Here is a 17,017-nt window from a genome sequence, read left to right as displayed (position 1 = left end):
AGACACCAGTATGTCTTCTGAGCCTGAAATAAAAAAAAAAATATATATATATATATATCATTTTATTTCATCAACCCCATTTCTCCAGGTGCAGTTTCCCTGACCAGTCTCTTCAAATGCACACACGGTAAACAGTTGCTTTTTTGGTTTGAACACAACAGCGTGTTTTATTGGGAATACTGAAACAAAATACATAAATGAAACAAAACCTAGAAGCTCTTTGGGTGCTACCTAAACAGTGCACATGTTTCCCTACCTAAAGCAAGGCAGGGTAAGCCTGGTCCCCTGTTATTACGCCACAAGTACAAATCCCACTCACAAGTCCAATCTCTGTTATTCCCAGTCCATTACCTTTATCGTTTAGCAGAAAAACATTTTATTTTAAACACTCTTTTTTCCCAAAACCCATCAGAGGACAAACTATGAGCTTTTTATTCCCTCGCCCGGATAAGTAACAGCTGATCATATTTACTCAGTTGTACAATTAATTGGAGCAGGAGTCTTTATAATCAATTTAACTATTAACATAGGGACACCCTAAAGCCTAGTAGCTAGCAATAAAAATGTGTACATTTTTATATTTATTCAAGGATTATTTTACTTAGAGGATCGTTACCTTCATTGTCGACAGACTATGCTTCGACGCAGAATAATTGCAAACCTTGTTTATGGCCTCTTTGCAACTGTCTGTAGATAGAACCTAGAGCTCAGTCTATCAATTTACATACTCTCTGCTGTTTCTTATCTTTACCAGTATTAATGAACAGGCTACAGCAGGGACGGGCATTTCCAGTGTCTCTCCTGGTTTTTGTTCCACCTAAATTACTTAATTGGACCAATTAAGTGCTTATTAGAAGCTTAATTGGTCAGTTGGAACAAACAGCATGGCAGTCCAATCATAAGTGAGCGGAGGAGGGACATAAACAGTCTTTAGTAGGTTAACCAATGGGAGAGTCAAAAATCTGCCCCTTGTTATACAGGTGTCCAAATCATGAGTGGGCAGAGGCGGGACATAATTGGGAGTTTAACCAATGGGAAAGTCAGAAATCTGCCCTGGTTTTAAAGCTGTCCAATCATTAGTGAGCAAAGGTGGGACATAAATAGGGTGGTGGTAAGCATAGCTAAATTTCACATGATATTGCTTATGATAGAGACAGTTATTGTGAATTATACTGAGAACTTCAAAGTAATATTCTGAATTGCTTTTTGCAAATTAAAAAAAAAAAAAAGTCATAAGACAACAGAGACATTGTAGCTGATTTGGTTACGAATCAATTTTCAAGACCTTTCTCACCAAAAATTGAGGTGTACACCCGAAATACCTGAACAGATGAAGGCACCAATTCTTCAACTAGAAGTAATTATGTGGAGTTACTTTTTCTGATTTCTGACTACAACAACGTTTTAAGCAATCCCTTGTTAATAGTTACAGTATTCTCAGGTGCCTGTAACTAGACTCCAAATGGCTTTCTAGAAATTATTAATTTCCATTGAGGTATATAAACTTTTGACTACAACTATCTGTGTGTGTGTGTGTGTGTGTGTATATATATATATAATGGGCAGCTGGCTCTTTGAGCTAAAATATATACATATACACACACACACACACACACACACACACACACACATTATAACTACTACAAAGACATCAGAACAGCTTTTCCTACCTAGACAGATGAAATGAGGCAGGTGAATTTCTTCGATGGCTCCTGAAATCACAGTGATGTCCATCAGTGGCCCAGCTATCATATAGTTCTTCTTTTCCAGATCCTGGCTGTATCTAGTCCAGGAGCTGTACCTGTACTCCACAGTGACTGGACCCTGGGTTTTCCACCGGATACAGGTCCTGGAGCACTCGTACTGACCCGCGCCTGGAATAGCAGTCCTGTACGATACAAAGGTGCTAACATAAATTGTAAAATTACACAGAACCATTGCTACATGGTTAAATGCAGTATGCCCAGTGATCTACTGTAGACTCCAGACCAGGGGTTCCAGAAGTTTTGGTGATGGAGGGCAAATTTCCAGAGATTGCATGGGATGGGGGGTCTGCACAAGAAAATGTAGCACTGATGAAACTGAAATAAGTCCCAAATCATACCTTTTTTTATTTCCTGTACATTTTTGTATTTAAATTAGGAATGTATGTTGCTACCACTGCAACACCAGCAGCTTTGAAATGTATTTGTATTTTATCCTGTGTCTTGGTGCCACAACAGGCTTAGGTTTGAACACCAATATCATGCTGTCACATCTTACATTGTCCTGCTCACAACAATTAAAGAAGATAATCCCGAAATAGGAACTGTTCAAACTATACCAATTCAACCCTTTTGTGGGTTATTCTTCAGCAGTGAGGCAGAATGCATCTTGACTTGTACAGCTAACCACTTCACTGAGAGCTGAATATATGTACAGTGAACTCTGCTTAATTCAAATCTCTGGGGACCATACAAATAGTTTGAGATGTGCAAAATTCGAATTAAGCAAATTATGTAAATTGCCCCATGGTGTGGACATTTAGAGCTATTTCCATAGTAAATGAGCATAAATAAAACACACGTTACTGTATTTTACCTTGATGTTTATTTTTTCTTTCTGAAATCAACTAAATAATCTTACATTTCTATTTAAAGTTCAGAATTAATTATTTATAAATTATCTGCCATTGCATTGGTGCTTTTAATGCAATTAGATACGATTGCTACATAAGATCCTACTAGCTCCTGTACTGCAGCCTGACTGTGGTCTTATTCAGAAACACTGTGCAAAAAAAGAAATGTAACAGTGCCAATTTGAAACTGTAGCCAGGTACTGTTACTACAGTAGTACTTTCCCTAACAAAAGATCCAAGTTGAACACCAAAACTACAAAACTCTACAAAGAGCATTTTCCCCAATGTTGTTGAAGCTGAATACAGTTTTGCTCTTAAAATAATAAAATCTGCAACAGAAAAAGTGCCTTTATACTGAACCGAAACTGTCTCTCTGTTAACATTACAGAAGCTAGCTAGCTACTTCAGCGGCATAAAGTAATCTAACGTTGTTTGGACGGTACCTTCACGTCTTGATATCACAGTCTTTGAGCATCTTCCCCCGTGGAGAGCAATAGGAGACGACAAAATAACAATTAAACAAAAGCAGAAGTTCTTATTCTTTTCTTAGGAGGCTCCATGTTATTTTCCTTCAGCACAGCAAATCCACTGTACACTATAGGCGCCATTTTTTTTAAGGGGCAGTGCACATATAATGACCGAAACAACTTAATAAAAATTGGCTTTTATCCAAAACATGTGAAAAAAAAAAAGTTGGGGAATTTTTCATGAACTTTGATTGCTGTGTATTATTAATTTCCCCCAAATTACATGCTATTTTTTTCCGAAAATTTTCAGAAAATGTAATAATAATAGTCAAGGGAGGGTTGGGGGCCGCACCAAACGTCCTTGCGGGCTGCATTTGCCCCATGGGCCGCACTTTGGGAACCCCTGCTCTAGATTATAATAACGGAACATTTTAAAACCGAACAGGTAAAGTACAAAACATCTAACTTGCAAACCATAGTAATTAAGAACAGGAAATATTTTGTTCTCCCAATTTCTTTCTTTCAAACAATTCAAATTTAATATGTTACATATAATCTTGAGAGAGAGAAACAGTGTTGATAGATGGACAGGCTATAGCTCTATAGAAGCAATGACTGCTGGACTTTGAAGGGCTTTGACATTATAAACCACCCACGTGACCTGCAAATTTACTGTAAAACCAGCAGACCCCCCCCCCCCCCCCCCCCGTGTCATCTTTAAGGATTTGATAAGTTACCTGAATGTGCAGTTTCCATTCTTGATAGAAGTGAAAGGTTCTATCAAAGTCCACTTCACCATGTCCTAAACAAAATATTTTTACACAGAACAAGGGATGTATTTTGTTTCATTGTAAAAAAAAAAAAAAAAAAAAAGGCTTATTTCACGTCAATTCGTGGTCCAAAAACAGGTATTTCAAGCTAAACTATTAAACATAATATCTATTAAAGAAGAAAAAAATTGCATTGTCACATTCAAAATCTATCCCTTTCTCTACAGTTATTCTATTACAAAGTTCCTTAATATTTAAATGACAGTAAATTATAAAATACATTTTTATGTCCACCTTTTAAAGACATTCTATGACCAATGATCAATTTTTCTATGTGTCAATGCTATTTGTTCTGCTTTAATACTATGTTTAATTGAGAATTATCTTGAAATACCTATTTTTAGACTATGAATGCCATGGAAATACATCCCTAATGCTTCTCTACCCTGTCATATTATGGAGATGTATACAGCAATAGTATATTCAATAAGTATGACATTAAATATTATAAATACAAATGGGAAAAGTGATGCATGGATTCTCTGTGACTAACACATGAATGTATAGAATAGGGGTAGCTATTAAAGGGGACAGTCAGCCTCAGAAACTGTTCAGTTTCAAAGCAGTCACATTGCAATGGCTTTGTAGGCTTGAAGTCTGCATTTGTAGTAAACTAGAAATGTAGGTAGCAGTTAACATAAACAGCTTGATTTTCAGAAGGCACATTTTTAGAAAGAAAACAGAGGCCGCAATGCATTTGCACTGCAAGCGTTTTTGCTACCTAATTACACATCTTTATTTTCAACAGGGGCAGGTTCATTTCTTCCACTCGCAATGTCAATTGATTTTTCCGGTTCCTTATAAAAACAATTTTTCACATTTCAATAGTCTGGACTTCGATTTAAGTGGAAAACAATAAGGAAGTGCACACTGGAAAATAAAAAAGACAAGAAAAATACATTCTTAGCCACCCAGTTGAGTTTTTCGATGGAATTTTAACACATCAGGTTGTTCAGTTTAAAAAAGATTTGGGACTGTTCTAGGGCAGTTGTGATGCATAGTTCACCCCCCTAATCTGTGTAAGTCACTTTGGGTAAAAAAAAAGTCTGCCAAATGACTAAATAATAATTAATAATAATAACAACGTGACTATAGAAAAAAAAACTTAATTTATTTAAATATCACAACGTGTTCTCTGGTGCAATATTCTGATTCTTTACATGCAATAAATGTTTCTGTATGTTTGTGAAAAATCACAAACGTGTTAAACATTAATATGCATTTGTTACTTATGTTTTATAATGGTCATATGTTAATTATGTATTTAATATATTAAAAAAATTAGGCAGCATCCATTTAGATGCCCCTGTTCGAATTTTCCGAACAAGGCACTGTTCTCCACGATAAATGAGTCCTGGCTTGAGCCAGGGTACTTAGAAACTACATCTGTGATAATACACTGAGGATCACATAAAACTTGCACAGTTTAAAGAGTGGTGATGTTTTCTGCTTCGGAAAGCGATTTCATTCCTTGAATCTGGGGATATTGCAACATGTGTGCAATCGATGAAACCCAGCACATTTGGGAAGCCAGACAACTGATAATATTTGTGTTTGGTTCTATTTTGTTCCAATTGGAAATAGTATATGGCCTTGCCCTATGGAAAAGTGCATCTATGACATCAGCCAGTATCTTTGACATAGAAGATTGATGCCTGATCTGTCCCCAGCTGTTATCTGGATGGCATGTGTTGCATGAAAATGCATGGCTACTGTAACCTTTATAGTTCTTTAAATGTACAATTATTTACATGATATAACCTAACCCCCTAACCCTTTTTGATACAATCATGCACTTACATATATTCTGCAAAAAGATTTACACATTAGCACTATGCATAATAACACTGGAATCATGTGTAAGTGCACATGTATTTAATATTTAACTACTATGTTAATACACAGTAATTAGAAACAATGTAAAGTATTACTGTTCTTATGTTAAAACTGTAGGTACAGAAATAGAGAACCGAACGTTATCAAATACGTGATTTTATAAAAACAATGTTTTTTAAGGTAACGAGTACATTTTTTTCCCCTTGACTATTTGACTATTTCTACCCATTGTACAGAATGTACAAAGCAATACATTATACTTACCAGTGTCACCCGACACTTGGTACATTTAAATCTCCCCTGTCCTGCAATAACAAAAAAACAAAACAATCTATGCTTGGTTTGAGGAGCTGTACTTCACAAACAAGCATATTAGAAAAAAAAAAAAAAAAGTTGTGTGTGTAGCCCTATTCAGGGGTCCACAACACTTACAATATTATCAGTGCAGCAGTATTTCTGTATAACATTGGTCTATATCTATTTATGTCTCAGAAAATGATTCTTTCATGAAATAATATACGTTTAAATAACGCTGCAGTATAAAACAAATACAAATGCTTTTGTCTATTTTTTATATTTTCTTTCCAATTCAGTGTTGCTCACTTATTTGTAGAGGTCTGGACTCCACTTACAGTAAGGAGCGTTTTCCCGGTAGTAAGTTGTGCTGGACCTTTAGGGACACTGAAGTTGGTCTAATAACGAGATACAGTTTCAGCAATCAAGCTGAGTTTATTCACTAGAATTAAGGCTATATAGAGCTCTTTTTTCATTGCCATAATGCAACTTACCATTTGTGGCTAGGTGTTCCTTTTTTCTTACTATTTTAAATTAATTGCATGTGTGGTCTATAAAGTCATCATTCAAATTAGATGGGGGGTTTTGCACCCAAAAATCGCTTTGTGTGTATCCTTACATCTACCCCTTAATTTATATACTTTTTTCTTAACTCTTACCCGAACCCTAACCCTATATCTTTGATACTAGTCTGTATGTGTATTGTGTAAAGTGATTTACACATTGAGCACTTTAACGATGCATAAAAACATTGTAATTGTGTATGTATGCATTTACCAAGCAACTACTATCCACACGCACAGTAGTTAGAGACACTTAATGTAAGGTGTTACCAAAAAAAGTATATTGAAACTAATTACTCTTTACATGTCAACGGCAGTATTTCCATCTTGTTGATTTGGCTGTATATGCTAAATTACCTGTTGCTAATGCCGTGGGACCTTGAAGAAGCGGAATAGCTTTCTTTGTGTCCAAAGACTTCCTCTTGGTAGAATCAGGGCAATCCCATTCTATTAATAATAATATCAGCATTATCTAGCACACAGAGAATGGCATTCCTTCATCCAGCAGGACAGGCACAAAATGTAACTTGCAGCATAAGCTTTTTGATGACGCCACCCCTTTCTCTGATGTCACCACCCCTTTCTCTGATGTCACCACCCCTTTCTCTGATGTCACCACCCTGTTTCAGTCCCCTGGCTGCAGCTACGTCTCTGTGTAGATTTGCTACTGCTTTGCACATTTCAGCCACCATACTAAATAAAGAGGGAGCACTCTATAAAGAAATTCATCTAGTCTATACAGCAGTGTGCAAATATATTACCGCACCTCAAGATCTCAATTTTCAGTACAGTGATATAGAAACAACAGGCATTCATGTGTGAAAACCACTTTGTGCTTTAGATAGGCATCTTAAACAACATTTCAAAAGTATCATGAATTTCACCATTTGTGGCTAGGTGTTCATTTTCTCTTATTATTTTTTAATGAATTGCACATGTGACTTAAAGTCATGATTTAAATTACACAATTATTAATGTTCCTATTTTGACAATTTGCAAGATTTTCAGTTAGTGGTTTGATTTCATATGAAACAGAAAATCAAAACCACAGAAGCAATGAGGTGTGCTAATAAATGTGCTCACTACTGTATGTCTATGAGAGGGAATGAGAGCTGAGAAGCAGCTCCTAAACTCAGAACCAAAACACCTCAATGCTCACCTATCAAAATATTAAAAAAAACAACCACACATTTTGAGTAATTACAATAAGGACCACTGATTTAAATCCTCATACAAAAGGAAAGGAACAGTATTTACTTATACATAATTACAATGTTATTATACATAGAATTCTGACTAAAACCACGAAAAGTGAACACATTAGAGTATAAAATTGATTTTAAGATGTTGTTGTTAACTTATAAAGCCCTGAATGGATTAGCACCTAGTTATTTGCAAGAGTTACTCACCCTGTATCTTCCAAACTGCACTCTGAGATCACTAGATGTGGGGCTGCTGGTTATTCCTCGGGTCAACACAAGCAGCCCGGGAAGAGGGAGGGCTTTTTCTTGTAGAGCTTCTAAATTATGGGATGCTCTGCCTTAGTTTGTCAGGGAAGCTGGGACTGTTACAGTTTTCAAGTCAAGAGTAAAAACAGCCTTTTATCAAATGGCTTTCTTATTTTATTTTAAAATTGCTGCTTTTGTATTATTATGTGTATGCTGTTATTTAAATGACCTGACCTGTGGCAGTTATGTGTAATATGCTATACAAATGTATAGTGGTTTGTTCTTTTTTCTGCTATGTTCTGTACAGTGATTTGCTATACTTTTTGTATAAAAAAGCACTGTATAAATGCAATAAATAAATTAGTTACAATGTAAATTACATGATATGACTCTAAACCTAACCCAAACTCAGAGGGCCCAGGGGGGGTTCAAAAGTTTATTTATTTATTTGTTTATATTTGAACAATGAATTTTGTTCTTATTACCTGCTGTTTCATACATGCTAACATTCTGACAAATATAGTTCAATATTGAACAATTGATTTGGTGTGTTTCATGTTTATAAATAAGGGTTAAATTAACGTTTGGGGAGGGGGGCCCACAATAAGGTCCTGCAATGGGGCCCATCTTCCTCTTCCTCTTCCTCTGCCACTGAACTATACATAATAACATTGTAATGACGTGTAAATACGCATGCACTTACTAAGTAACTACTCTGTAAATACACAGTAATTAGAGACACAAAGCGTACCAAAAAGGATTTTGAAGCTCTTTACTCTTTTACTCTTCAGTGGCAGTATTTCCATTTTGTTCTACCATATTACCTGTTGTTAATGCTGTGGTACCTTCAAAGAGCGGCTGAGCTTTGTTTGTGCCCAAAGAATTCCTCTTGGTAGAATCAGAGCAATCCCATCCTATAATAATGACAATAAAACATGACTAAACCGGTCAATTTTTTTGTCATGGGTTTAAAGCATCACTAGAATGCCTTGATATTATTATTATTATTATTATTATTATTATTATATTATTATTATTATTATTATTATTATTAATATAATAATAATAATAATAATAATAATAATAATAATAATAATAATAATAATAATAATAATAATACAAAGGGAATGAACAAAATCAAGGCATCCTCAGTGGGATTAAAGGATATATGAGAAAAAAATGATCATGGATGTGCAGGCGTTTGGAACTGGAATCTGTTGGAATTTGTACTTTTTTTTCACAAGAGATACAGCTACTCAATGTTTCCGACCTTTCTCAGAGAACTTTGAAAGCAAGTATCTAGTTCTACAGCTCATATTTCCGTGTCTTGTACGATTAGGGTTACAGTGTCACATTCACAGCGATTCACAGCGTGGCATCCGCGGATTGGAGGAGTGGATGTGCTAGTTAATCAAGGGGTCAAGTTTGACAATATAAAGAAGGGCAATTTATTCCTTATTTTTGGTTATGCTGAAACCTAGAGGACTGTGTTTTTTAAAAGAGAACTGTGAGTGTTTTGTTTGTTTGTTCATTGTTATTTGTCTACTTAGACTTGACAGCTAACATGATCTTGAAGCTGTCCCCCACGGCCAGCAGTAAAACCCAGACAACATTTCCCCACTTGTTCACCAGTAAATAGCGCGTATTGTCTTGTACTTCATCATGTGCGCTAAGAGCACTCACTTTGACTGTCTGTTTGTGTGTTTAGTACCAAGCTTATTATTCATGGGCCTGCACACCCTGTTTTCATTACTGTTGCAATACACATAGCTATGTATTGCAAAACTGCTTGCTGTTTTCTGCTCGGTCAACAGACCTTTGGATTACAAAATTAAAAACAAACCTTGGTTGGTTGTCTGTTTGTTATTGGATTCCTGCACCTGCACTGCACCTGCTCTACTCATTACCACTTTGCCACATGGCCACACCGACGTTCAAACTTTGCTTGGAGTGGAATTTGACTCTGTGATAAGCTGAAGCATTTGAAGCACAATCATCTTCAGAGTGACCACAAAATACTAGACTCTGCCTGCCCAAAGTGCTGCAACTTTAAGAAGAAGCTTCACATCTTCTCTGTTTTCCTCAATTTCTTGCTGCCTCACTGAGGGGACACACGATGCAACTCACTGACCAGAACCAGACTGAATAGCCTTGAAATGAGACCATGCAACCATGCTCTTAATATGCTGCCTAGTAGCATGATGCTGTTTAAACAGAGTAGATATATCTTTCTATTTCCACTCTCCGACGTCTATAAAAACTTGCTTACCAATCTTTACAACCTTTTTGAATTGCAGATCCTGCAAAATACCTACAACAAAAGTAATATACTGCATCCTGTGAAATGAACTTTCACTGACTGCACCTGATGCTTCACCAGTGGAATTTTCACTGCACCTGACACTTCATTGTGTCAGGTGCAGTGAAACCAGTGAAAAACCAATGACCTAAAGAAATCATTTATAAAATAATTTATTTTGCCACTACAGTGGCTCTCAAAAGTATTCACCCCCCCCCCCCCCCTTGGACTTTTCCACCTTTTATTGTGTTACAACATGGAATCAAAATGGATTTAATTAGGAGTTTTTGCCACTGATGAACACAAGTCCATAATGTCAAAGTGAAAAATACAATCTACAAATTGTTCTAAATTAATTACAAATGTAATATACATAAAAAATTACATTTTGATGTTGTAGCACAATAAAATGTGGAAATGTCCAAGGGGGGGATACTTTTGAGAGCCACTGTACATTACATTTCATGTAAATATTTATTTGTAATATATTTAATATTAAAATTAACTAAATGAAATTAAAGTTATAGAGTAAATTCTGTAAATTTAATATAAAATGTGATTTCAACTAGAAAAAAAAAAATCTAAAGCATCTCTAAAAACTGACCACTTTTAAAAAAAAAAAAAAAAAAAAATTTTTACTTAAACCTCTACTACTGATGCACATAAGAAAAACTTAAAACACATCTTACTTTTTGAGCTGAATGATTTAATGATCTATTGAAAATACTAAGTTTTAGTTGCTTCCTCTCTACTTCTGCCCTTTTATTTGCTGCTTTGTGCTTCTGCTCGCCTGACGGGTATAAGTGACCAGTCATTGTACACCGTCCTAGTCAAATACCAGAGGACAGCTGATAGACAGAGAACAAAGAACTAACAGAAATTAATAATCATGCATTTCAAAAATGTAAAAAAATTATAACTGCAATGCATTTGAATAAACAGTTGATCCAGGAAATTTAACAGACATTTGAAAGTTAAGAACTCCATACAGATTCAGAGACTCTTTTTCCTAAAGAGACCTCTTTTGCAAGAACTATTTGATTCATCTTACCAATTTTTCATAAAGTTTTATGAACTTAATAACTATTTTAACAGACATTTGAAAGTTAAGAACTCCATACAGATTCAGAGACTCTTTTTCCTAAAGAGACCTCTTTTGCAAGAACTATTTGATTCATCTTACCAATTTTTCATAAAGTTTTATGAACTTAATAACTATTTTAACAGACATTTGAAAGTTAAGAACTCCATACAGATTCAGAGACTCTTTTTCCTAAAGGGACCTCTTTTGCAAGAACTATTTAATTCATCTTACAAATTTTTCATAAAGTTTTATGAACTTAATAACTATTTTAACAGACATTTGAAAGTTAAGAACTCCCTACAGATTCAGAGACTCTTTTTCCTAAAGGGACCTCTTTTGCAAGAACTATTTGATTCATCTTACAAATTTTTTATAAAGTTTTATGAACTTAATAACCATTTGTTTTAAATAAGATGATAAATCTAAACATGTTAATTTCTTATACAAAATGTATACAATGTTTTAAAGTCACTGTTGCAACATTTGGGACAGTTAGTATTGTTAATGGCCCAGGAGACCCCCACTACCCTAATACACACACAATATCACAGATCAGCCTAGTCAATATATACAAAGTATAGACCAGATCACCACAATGCACACACAACCTGTTGCAGTGAAACACTGACACCATGTTTTCCCTTCTAAGTCCATTTTGTTGCCTGTAATCAGAATAAGAGCTCTGTCTACATTTTTGCAAACCAAGTATTAACAATTCAGCAAATCAAAAAAAAAGTAATCTAACATTCAAGCAGGGCATGACTAGAAATGTCACGAAATACAGTCTTTGGCATTATTAAAAGTGAAAATAAAATCGTGTTCATTTAAATAGGCAGCTGCTATGCTTCATTTACATAAATGCTGTGTGTATGCATGCTTAATCTTACATCAGCAAAATAGCAAATATCCTTTTAGAGTAATACCAGCTCAAAGACAATACAAGCTACCGGTGACGTGAGTGTGGCTTTCAGTTCCACTGATTAACTGTAATTAGTTGAAATGGCACTGGCTACTATTTTGCTATGGCATTTGAAATCAGCCGAGTTGCTGTGACATGATAAATCTTATTTATAAGCTAAGCACTTTGCTGCACTTTATTGCGATAATTTGCATTTTCTGAATTGCAGCAAATGCAAATTATCGCAATAACTTGAGAGAGGCTGTTGCTATGGTGTTTTTTTTTAGTTTTTTTTTTTTAGGCAGAACAATTTAAAAACATATAGGACTGCAGCTTTTGGGAAGAAAAAAGAACGTTTCATTCACGTTACATTAGCGTCAGGCTAATCACTGCACTTTTGATGTCCGAAGCATGAACACTTTCCTTTAAGCCTTTTAACTTCTCACAGAAAACTGCCATTTGGGATATAGATGAACATTTTGTTCTCAAATATAATTCCGCCGATGATGTATGGGGTCAATTGTAACACGCGTTATAACTTGCCCCAACCCAGGGAGCCATTACCAAACCCTATGAGCACTGAATTGTGTCAATTGTAAGTACAGAGATCAGGGATGACAATGCTAAAAGCCTGGATCCATGAACTAGATAACACAGAGATATATCACAAAAAGAAAACGTACTCTACTAGGTCAAAAATTGATTTTTGTAGACAAAATCTCAGGGCTTTGGCACATGCTCTTCTACAGACAGCCAGAGACTTGAACTGAGTATTTGCTGAGTGAACAATGGCACTCTAACTTGCTTCTGATTGGAGAAATTCAAGGTGTTACAACTGTCCCTGGTCTCCTTACTGTAATGCGTCTGAAAAATTAGTGTTCATGGGGCTGGATTTAAATAAAAAATGTGATATAGAGGATTAGTTAAGAATTGTATCACATGTGATACAAAGATTGGCATTACAAAGTCATTATTAAAATAATAAAAAGTCCATACTTACCAGTGAAAAGTGAATGCAATAAGAACTGGCACAAGTCTTTTCTGTTGATACAATCTAATACTGTGGTGGCTACCTGAACAGCCATCTCATCCCCGCAGTTTATAACCAAAAGTTTAGCCAGTTCCAGACTTGTTGCCTGCACTAAAATCCTTGGCGATATTTTATCGAACCCGTAGCATCCCACCAGGTTTAAAATTTCCATTTTCAGTCTCCTAAACTCCCGGTCAGTTACACGCTGAAATGCGCTGCTTAGAACTTCGTAACAACCTGACGACATGTTGATCGCAGTAAATGGTTGGTTTATCCAACAGTCTGCAGCAAAGACAATGTGGGCAGGAGCTTATTGGTGTTAAAAACAGGAAACCACCCGTTGTGAGAACCAAGAAGTGAAGTACAAGAATGATTCATTTTGAAATAGAGGCCGACAGGAAAACGTGTTTCAAAAGCTAATTTTACCTGTGATAGCACATGTTAGGATACAGCAGGCTTACGTAGAAAATATTTACCTATTGATTTATTTTTGAAATGCCAGAGATTGTTCCAGTCCTGAACTATTAAGTTTACAAATGTGTGTTTTTACAGCTATTAAATATAAATGAAACCCATTTAAATAGTTATTTATCGTTGGTGTCGCACAGATACATACTGTTTTGAATTCTGCATGGTTTTACATTGTGAATTCTGTGCGCTTTAACATTGTTGACTGAAAAGACGATTGCAGCAGTATAGTGGTAATGTCTTTGTTCAAACTTCCAAAGAAACAAGTACTTCTCATATATCCTTTATTTATCCAGTTCTCCACTCACAGGTCCTTCTTTTCATCTCCCATCTGCTCTTGGCTGGTTCCAAAACCTTCTCTGCAGTTCTCGGATCGCCGCAACAGTTCCTAGGTCACCCATACTCCTTCCTGTGGCTTTCTTTCTTCCTGTCCTGATGTAGCAGTTTATATAGGGTAGATAATGCTGGTAATAGCTGGATGAATTTTTAAGTCCCTGTGCTGTAATACAAACACTGTGCTGCTTCTCCCTCATAAACCATAAAGGGGTAAAAATAACAAAAACAAGAAATCAATAAAAACACAATTCAAACAAGTGAAATAGAATAAGTGCAATAAACAATTAGTGACAATAATTAGTACAAAAAAAGTATTTCCCCATAACAAATGTTGGTCACAAACCAACCACACACAATTATTTACAAATGTACATCTGCAGAGCCTCTATAAATTAAGTGTCAGACACAGTGGGATTCTATTTTTTTTTTATACCATCCTAGTAATATTTAAGGTGATCTTAGATTCAACATTGACAAATTTTTGCTAAAGGTCAATTTAATGCAGTACTGTGCTTTGTGTTTCGCAGGCTGGCAAAAACAGTTTCGTTTTCGTCAAAGAACGAACCAGCAAACTTCCTTACACCAAACAAAGACACACCACACAACACAACAGCACCTTGTTTGAACAGAAATGTTTTGAATCGGCATCCAGCATGCAAATGGAAATTCAATCATTGGGTGTGCTACTAAAATAAACAAAAAGGCCCCAGTTAAATCAACTCTGAACTTGTTGCAGCTGCATGATAAGATTAAGAACTGTAAGAGAATGGGTGGAATGGCAGCTAGGGGGTATGACCCGAATTCCTCCCCTTTAAAGAAGCTGGTAGATAGAATCTTGTACATAACAAAGATTTAACCAAACATTTTCAAGGTAGGATTTTCTGCACAATGAAAAATTTATGATTCCCCTGGACAGTTTGGGACAGTCCAGGCTTTTTAACGCTCATCCCAATGCATTCTGGTACTTTTTACCTGTCTCAGGTATCTTTCACAGCATGACTCAAGCCTGAACTGTCTCGGTGAACATTGAGTTACACAGTAGCCTTACTTAATTAAACAGCTTTATACTACAGAATGGTTTTCAAATTATCTTATACGCAGATGCCCTATTTTGAGAGACCAGGATTATTTCTCTTTAATTATGCATTTTGTTCTTTTTTTTAAAATTTAAAACATGATTCATAATAAGTTAATATGTATGGCTAACACTTATGATACCCTTATATAAGTCATCCACAGTAAAAGCATAGTGAAGTGTAATAATAGCATTGTAATACCCAGAGAGGTTTGGTAAATTATATTAAACATGGTAGGGACTGTTTTCTCATCATGTTACAGAGGACCCTATCGGTCAGGGGCCCAGTGAGCTCAGATGGACACCTGCAGGGCTGGCCTTTGTCTTCCAGAGGGCGCTAGCTCGCTGACATCCGCTCTGGAGTTTCTGGGTGTAGAAGAGGAAGCTGGCTTGGTCGTGGGATCGGAGGATGGCCATTGAATCTTCAGTTCTCCTGAGCTGTGCATGGAATTGCTGTGATGGGCGAACATGATTGGACATTCTAGATAGGAGAAAAACAAGAGTGGAAAAATTGGGCACTGTGATCTGGATGCCTGCAGGGGTGACGTCAGACCAGGGAACTGAAATCACAACAAGCAATGACTTGGCAAAACAGACGCTACGGCATTCAATGTTTTATTAAACAATAGAAAATAAACAGGTTTAACAAAACAAAAGACTTTACACTAAACAAAAGGGAACACGGGCCAAACCAAAGCAGAACATGAAACAAATCAACAAGTATAAATCTAAATATAGCAATTGTTATTTCTTTTTACTTCTTGTTCTACCTGTTCTCCACTCACAAACACATTCAACAACTGTGCAACCAAACTGCAAGTTTTTTATATTATGGTTGATGGCTTAACTAGCTGGTAATTATCTCGTTACCCCTCGGCCATAGTCTGCACGAGTTTAGTAATGATGCGTGACTGTCAGCTAATTAAATACTCAGGAGCTGATCAGTTACACATCTTCAAAAGGTTTCTAAAACCAAAACATTAACAATTAATAGCAGTGACTTTTCATCAGCGCAGCAAAAAATAATAATTCAATTAACACATAATAATATCGGCTTGTCATATACAGAATTTACGTATACAGGCTAACTTCACTATAACGAACCCTTCTTATAACGAAACCCTTTTTCTTAAAGATCCGAGCAGCAAGAACTGTTTTCTCCAATAGAAATTAGCCCTATTAGAACGATCACTTTTACAAAATGTACCCAGATAGTGACTCTCACTGAACTGTCTCCAGTGGGAATGTGTTATTCTCTCTGTGAAAATAAAGACCTTGGTAATTCAAAGATAAGGCTGATTCATAGATAACCTATTGTAGTGTGAATCAGGTGTGATGTTTGCAAACGTTGCCACCTTCGCACAAACTGCAACCATGGCAACAGGCGTGACGAGGTAACCGCAGCCAGGCAAAGTGTGTGATGATGGCAAGTAAGAAGAGATTGTCTTTGTCTATGTAAACAAAACTTCAAATTATCGATGATCTGGACCATAAAAGAAAATCGCAAGCCACACTCTTCAAAGAACTGCGCTTGGCAAAGAACACTGTTGCAACCGTGTGCGCCAACAGAAAAAAAAAAAATCAAGTCTGCTATCGCTGAAGATGGAACTCGGACCCAGAGAAAGCGAATCCCTACTGCGACCCATGAAGCTCTTGATGAAGCACTTTATCAGTGGTTTAAAACAGCCAGAGATAAACACATTACCGTTTCGTGTCACGGGCATAATGCGAAAAATGTGCCTCTTCGTTAGGAATTGAAAACTTCAAATGTT

The 17,017-nt window shown here is 36.1% G+C and overlaps 1 protein-coding gene across 1 annotated transcript in view; it reads right to left on the bottom strand.

The window, feature by feature from the left end:
• LOC121305275 (caspase recruitment domain-containing protein 8-like) overlaps positions 1-13,605 on the bottom strand; it is a 22,909-nt gene extending 9,304 nt beyond the window's left edge. The window contains exons 1-7 of the mRNA XM_041236845.1: positions 13,337-13,605; positions 8,880-8,969; positions 6,965-7,054; positions 6,015-6,055; positions 3,822-3,886; positions 1,671-1,888; positions 1-23 (exon numbers count right to left, since the gene is read on the bottom strand). The exon at positions 1-23 is cut by the window's left edge and continues 240 nt beyond it. Coding sequence (XP_041092779.1) covers positions 1-23; positions 1,671-1,888; positions 3,822-3,886; positions 6,015-6,055; positions 6,965-7,054; positions 8,880-8,969; positions 13,337-13,538 — 729 coding nt within the window. The 5' untranslated portion in view covers positions 13,539-13,605. The remainder of the gene's footprint in view (positions 24-1,670; positions 1,889-3,821; positions 3,887-6,014; positions 6,056-6,964; positions 7,055-8,879; positions 8,970-13,336) is intronic.
• Positions 13,606-17,017: the final 3,412 nt, after the last annotated feature.

This window comes from Polyodon spathula, chromosome 42 (assembly GCF_017654505.1).
Source record: "Polyodon spathula isolate WHYD16114869_AA chromosome 42, ASM1765450v1, whole genome shotgun sequence".
NCBI lineage: Eukaryota > Metazoa > Chordata > Actinopteri > Acipenseriformes > Polyodontidae > Polyodon > Polyodon spathula.
The sequence above is the reverse complement of the archived record's forward strand: the minus strand, read 5'-3'. Positions and strand labels throughout refer to the sequence as shown.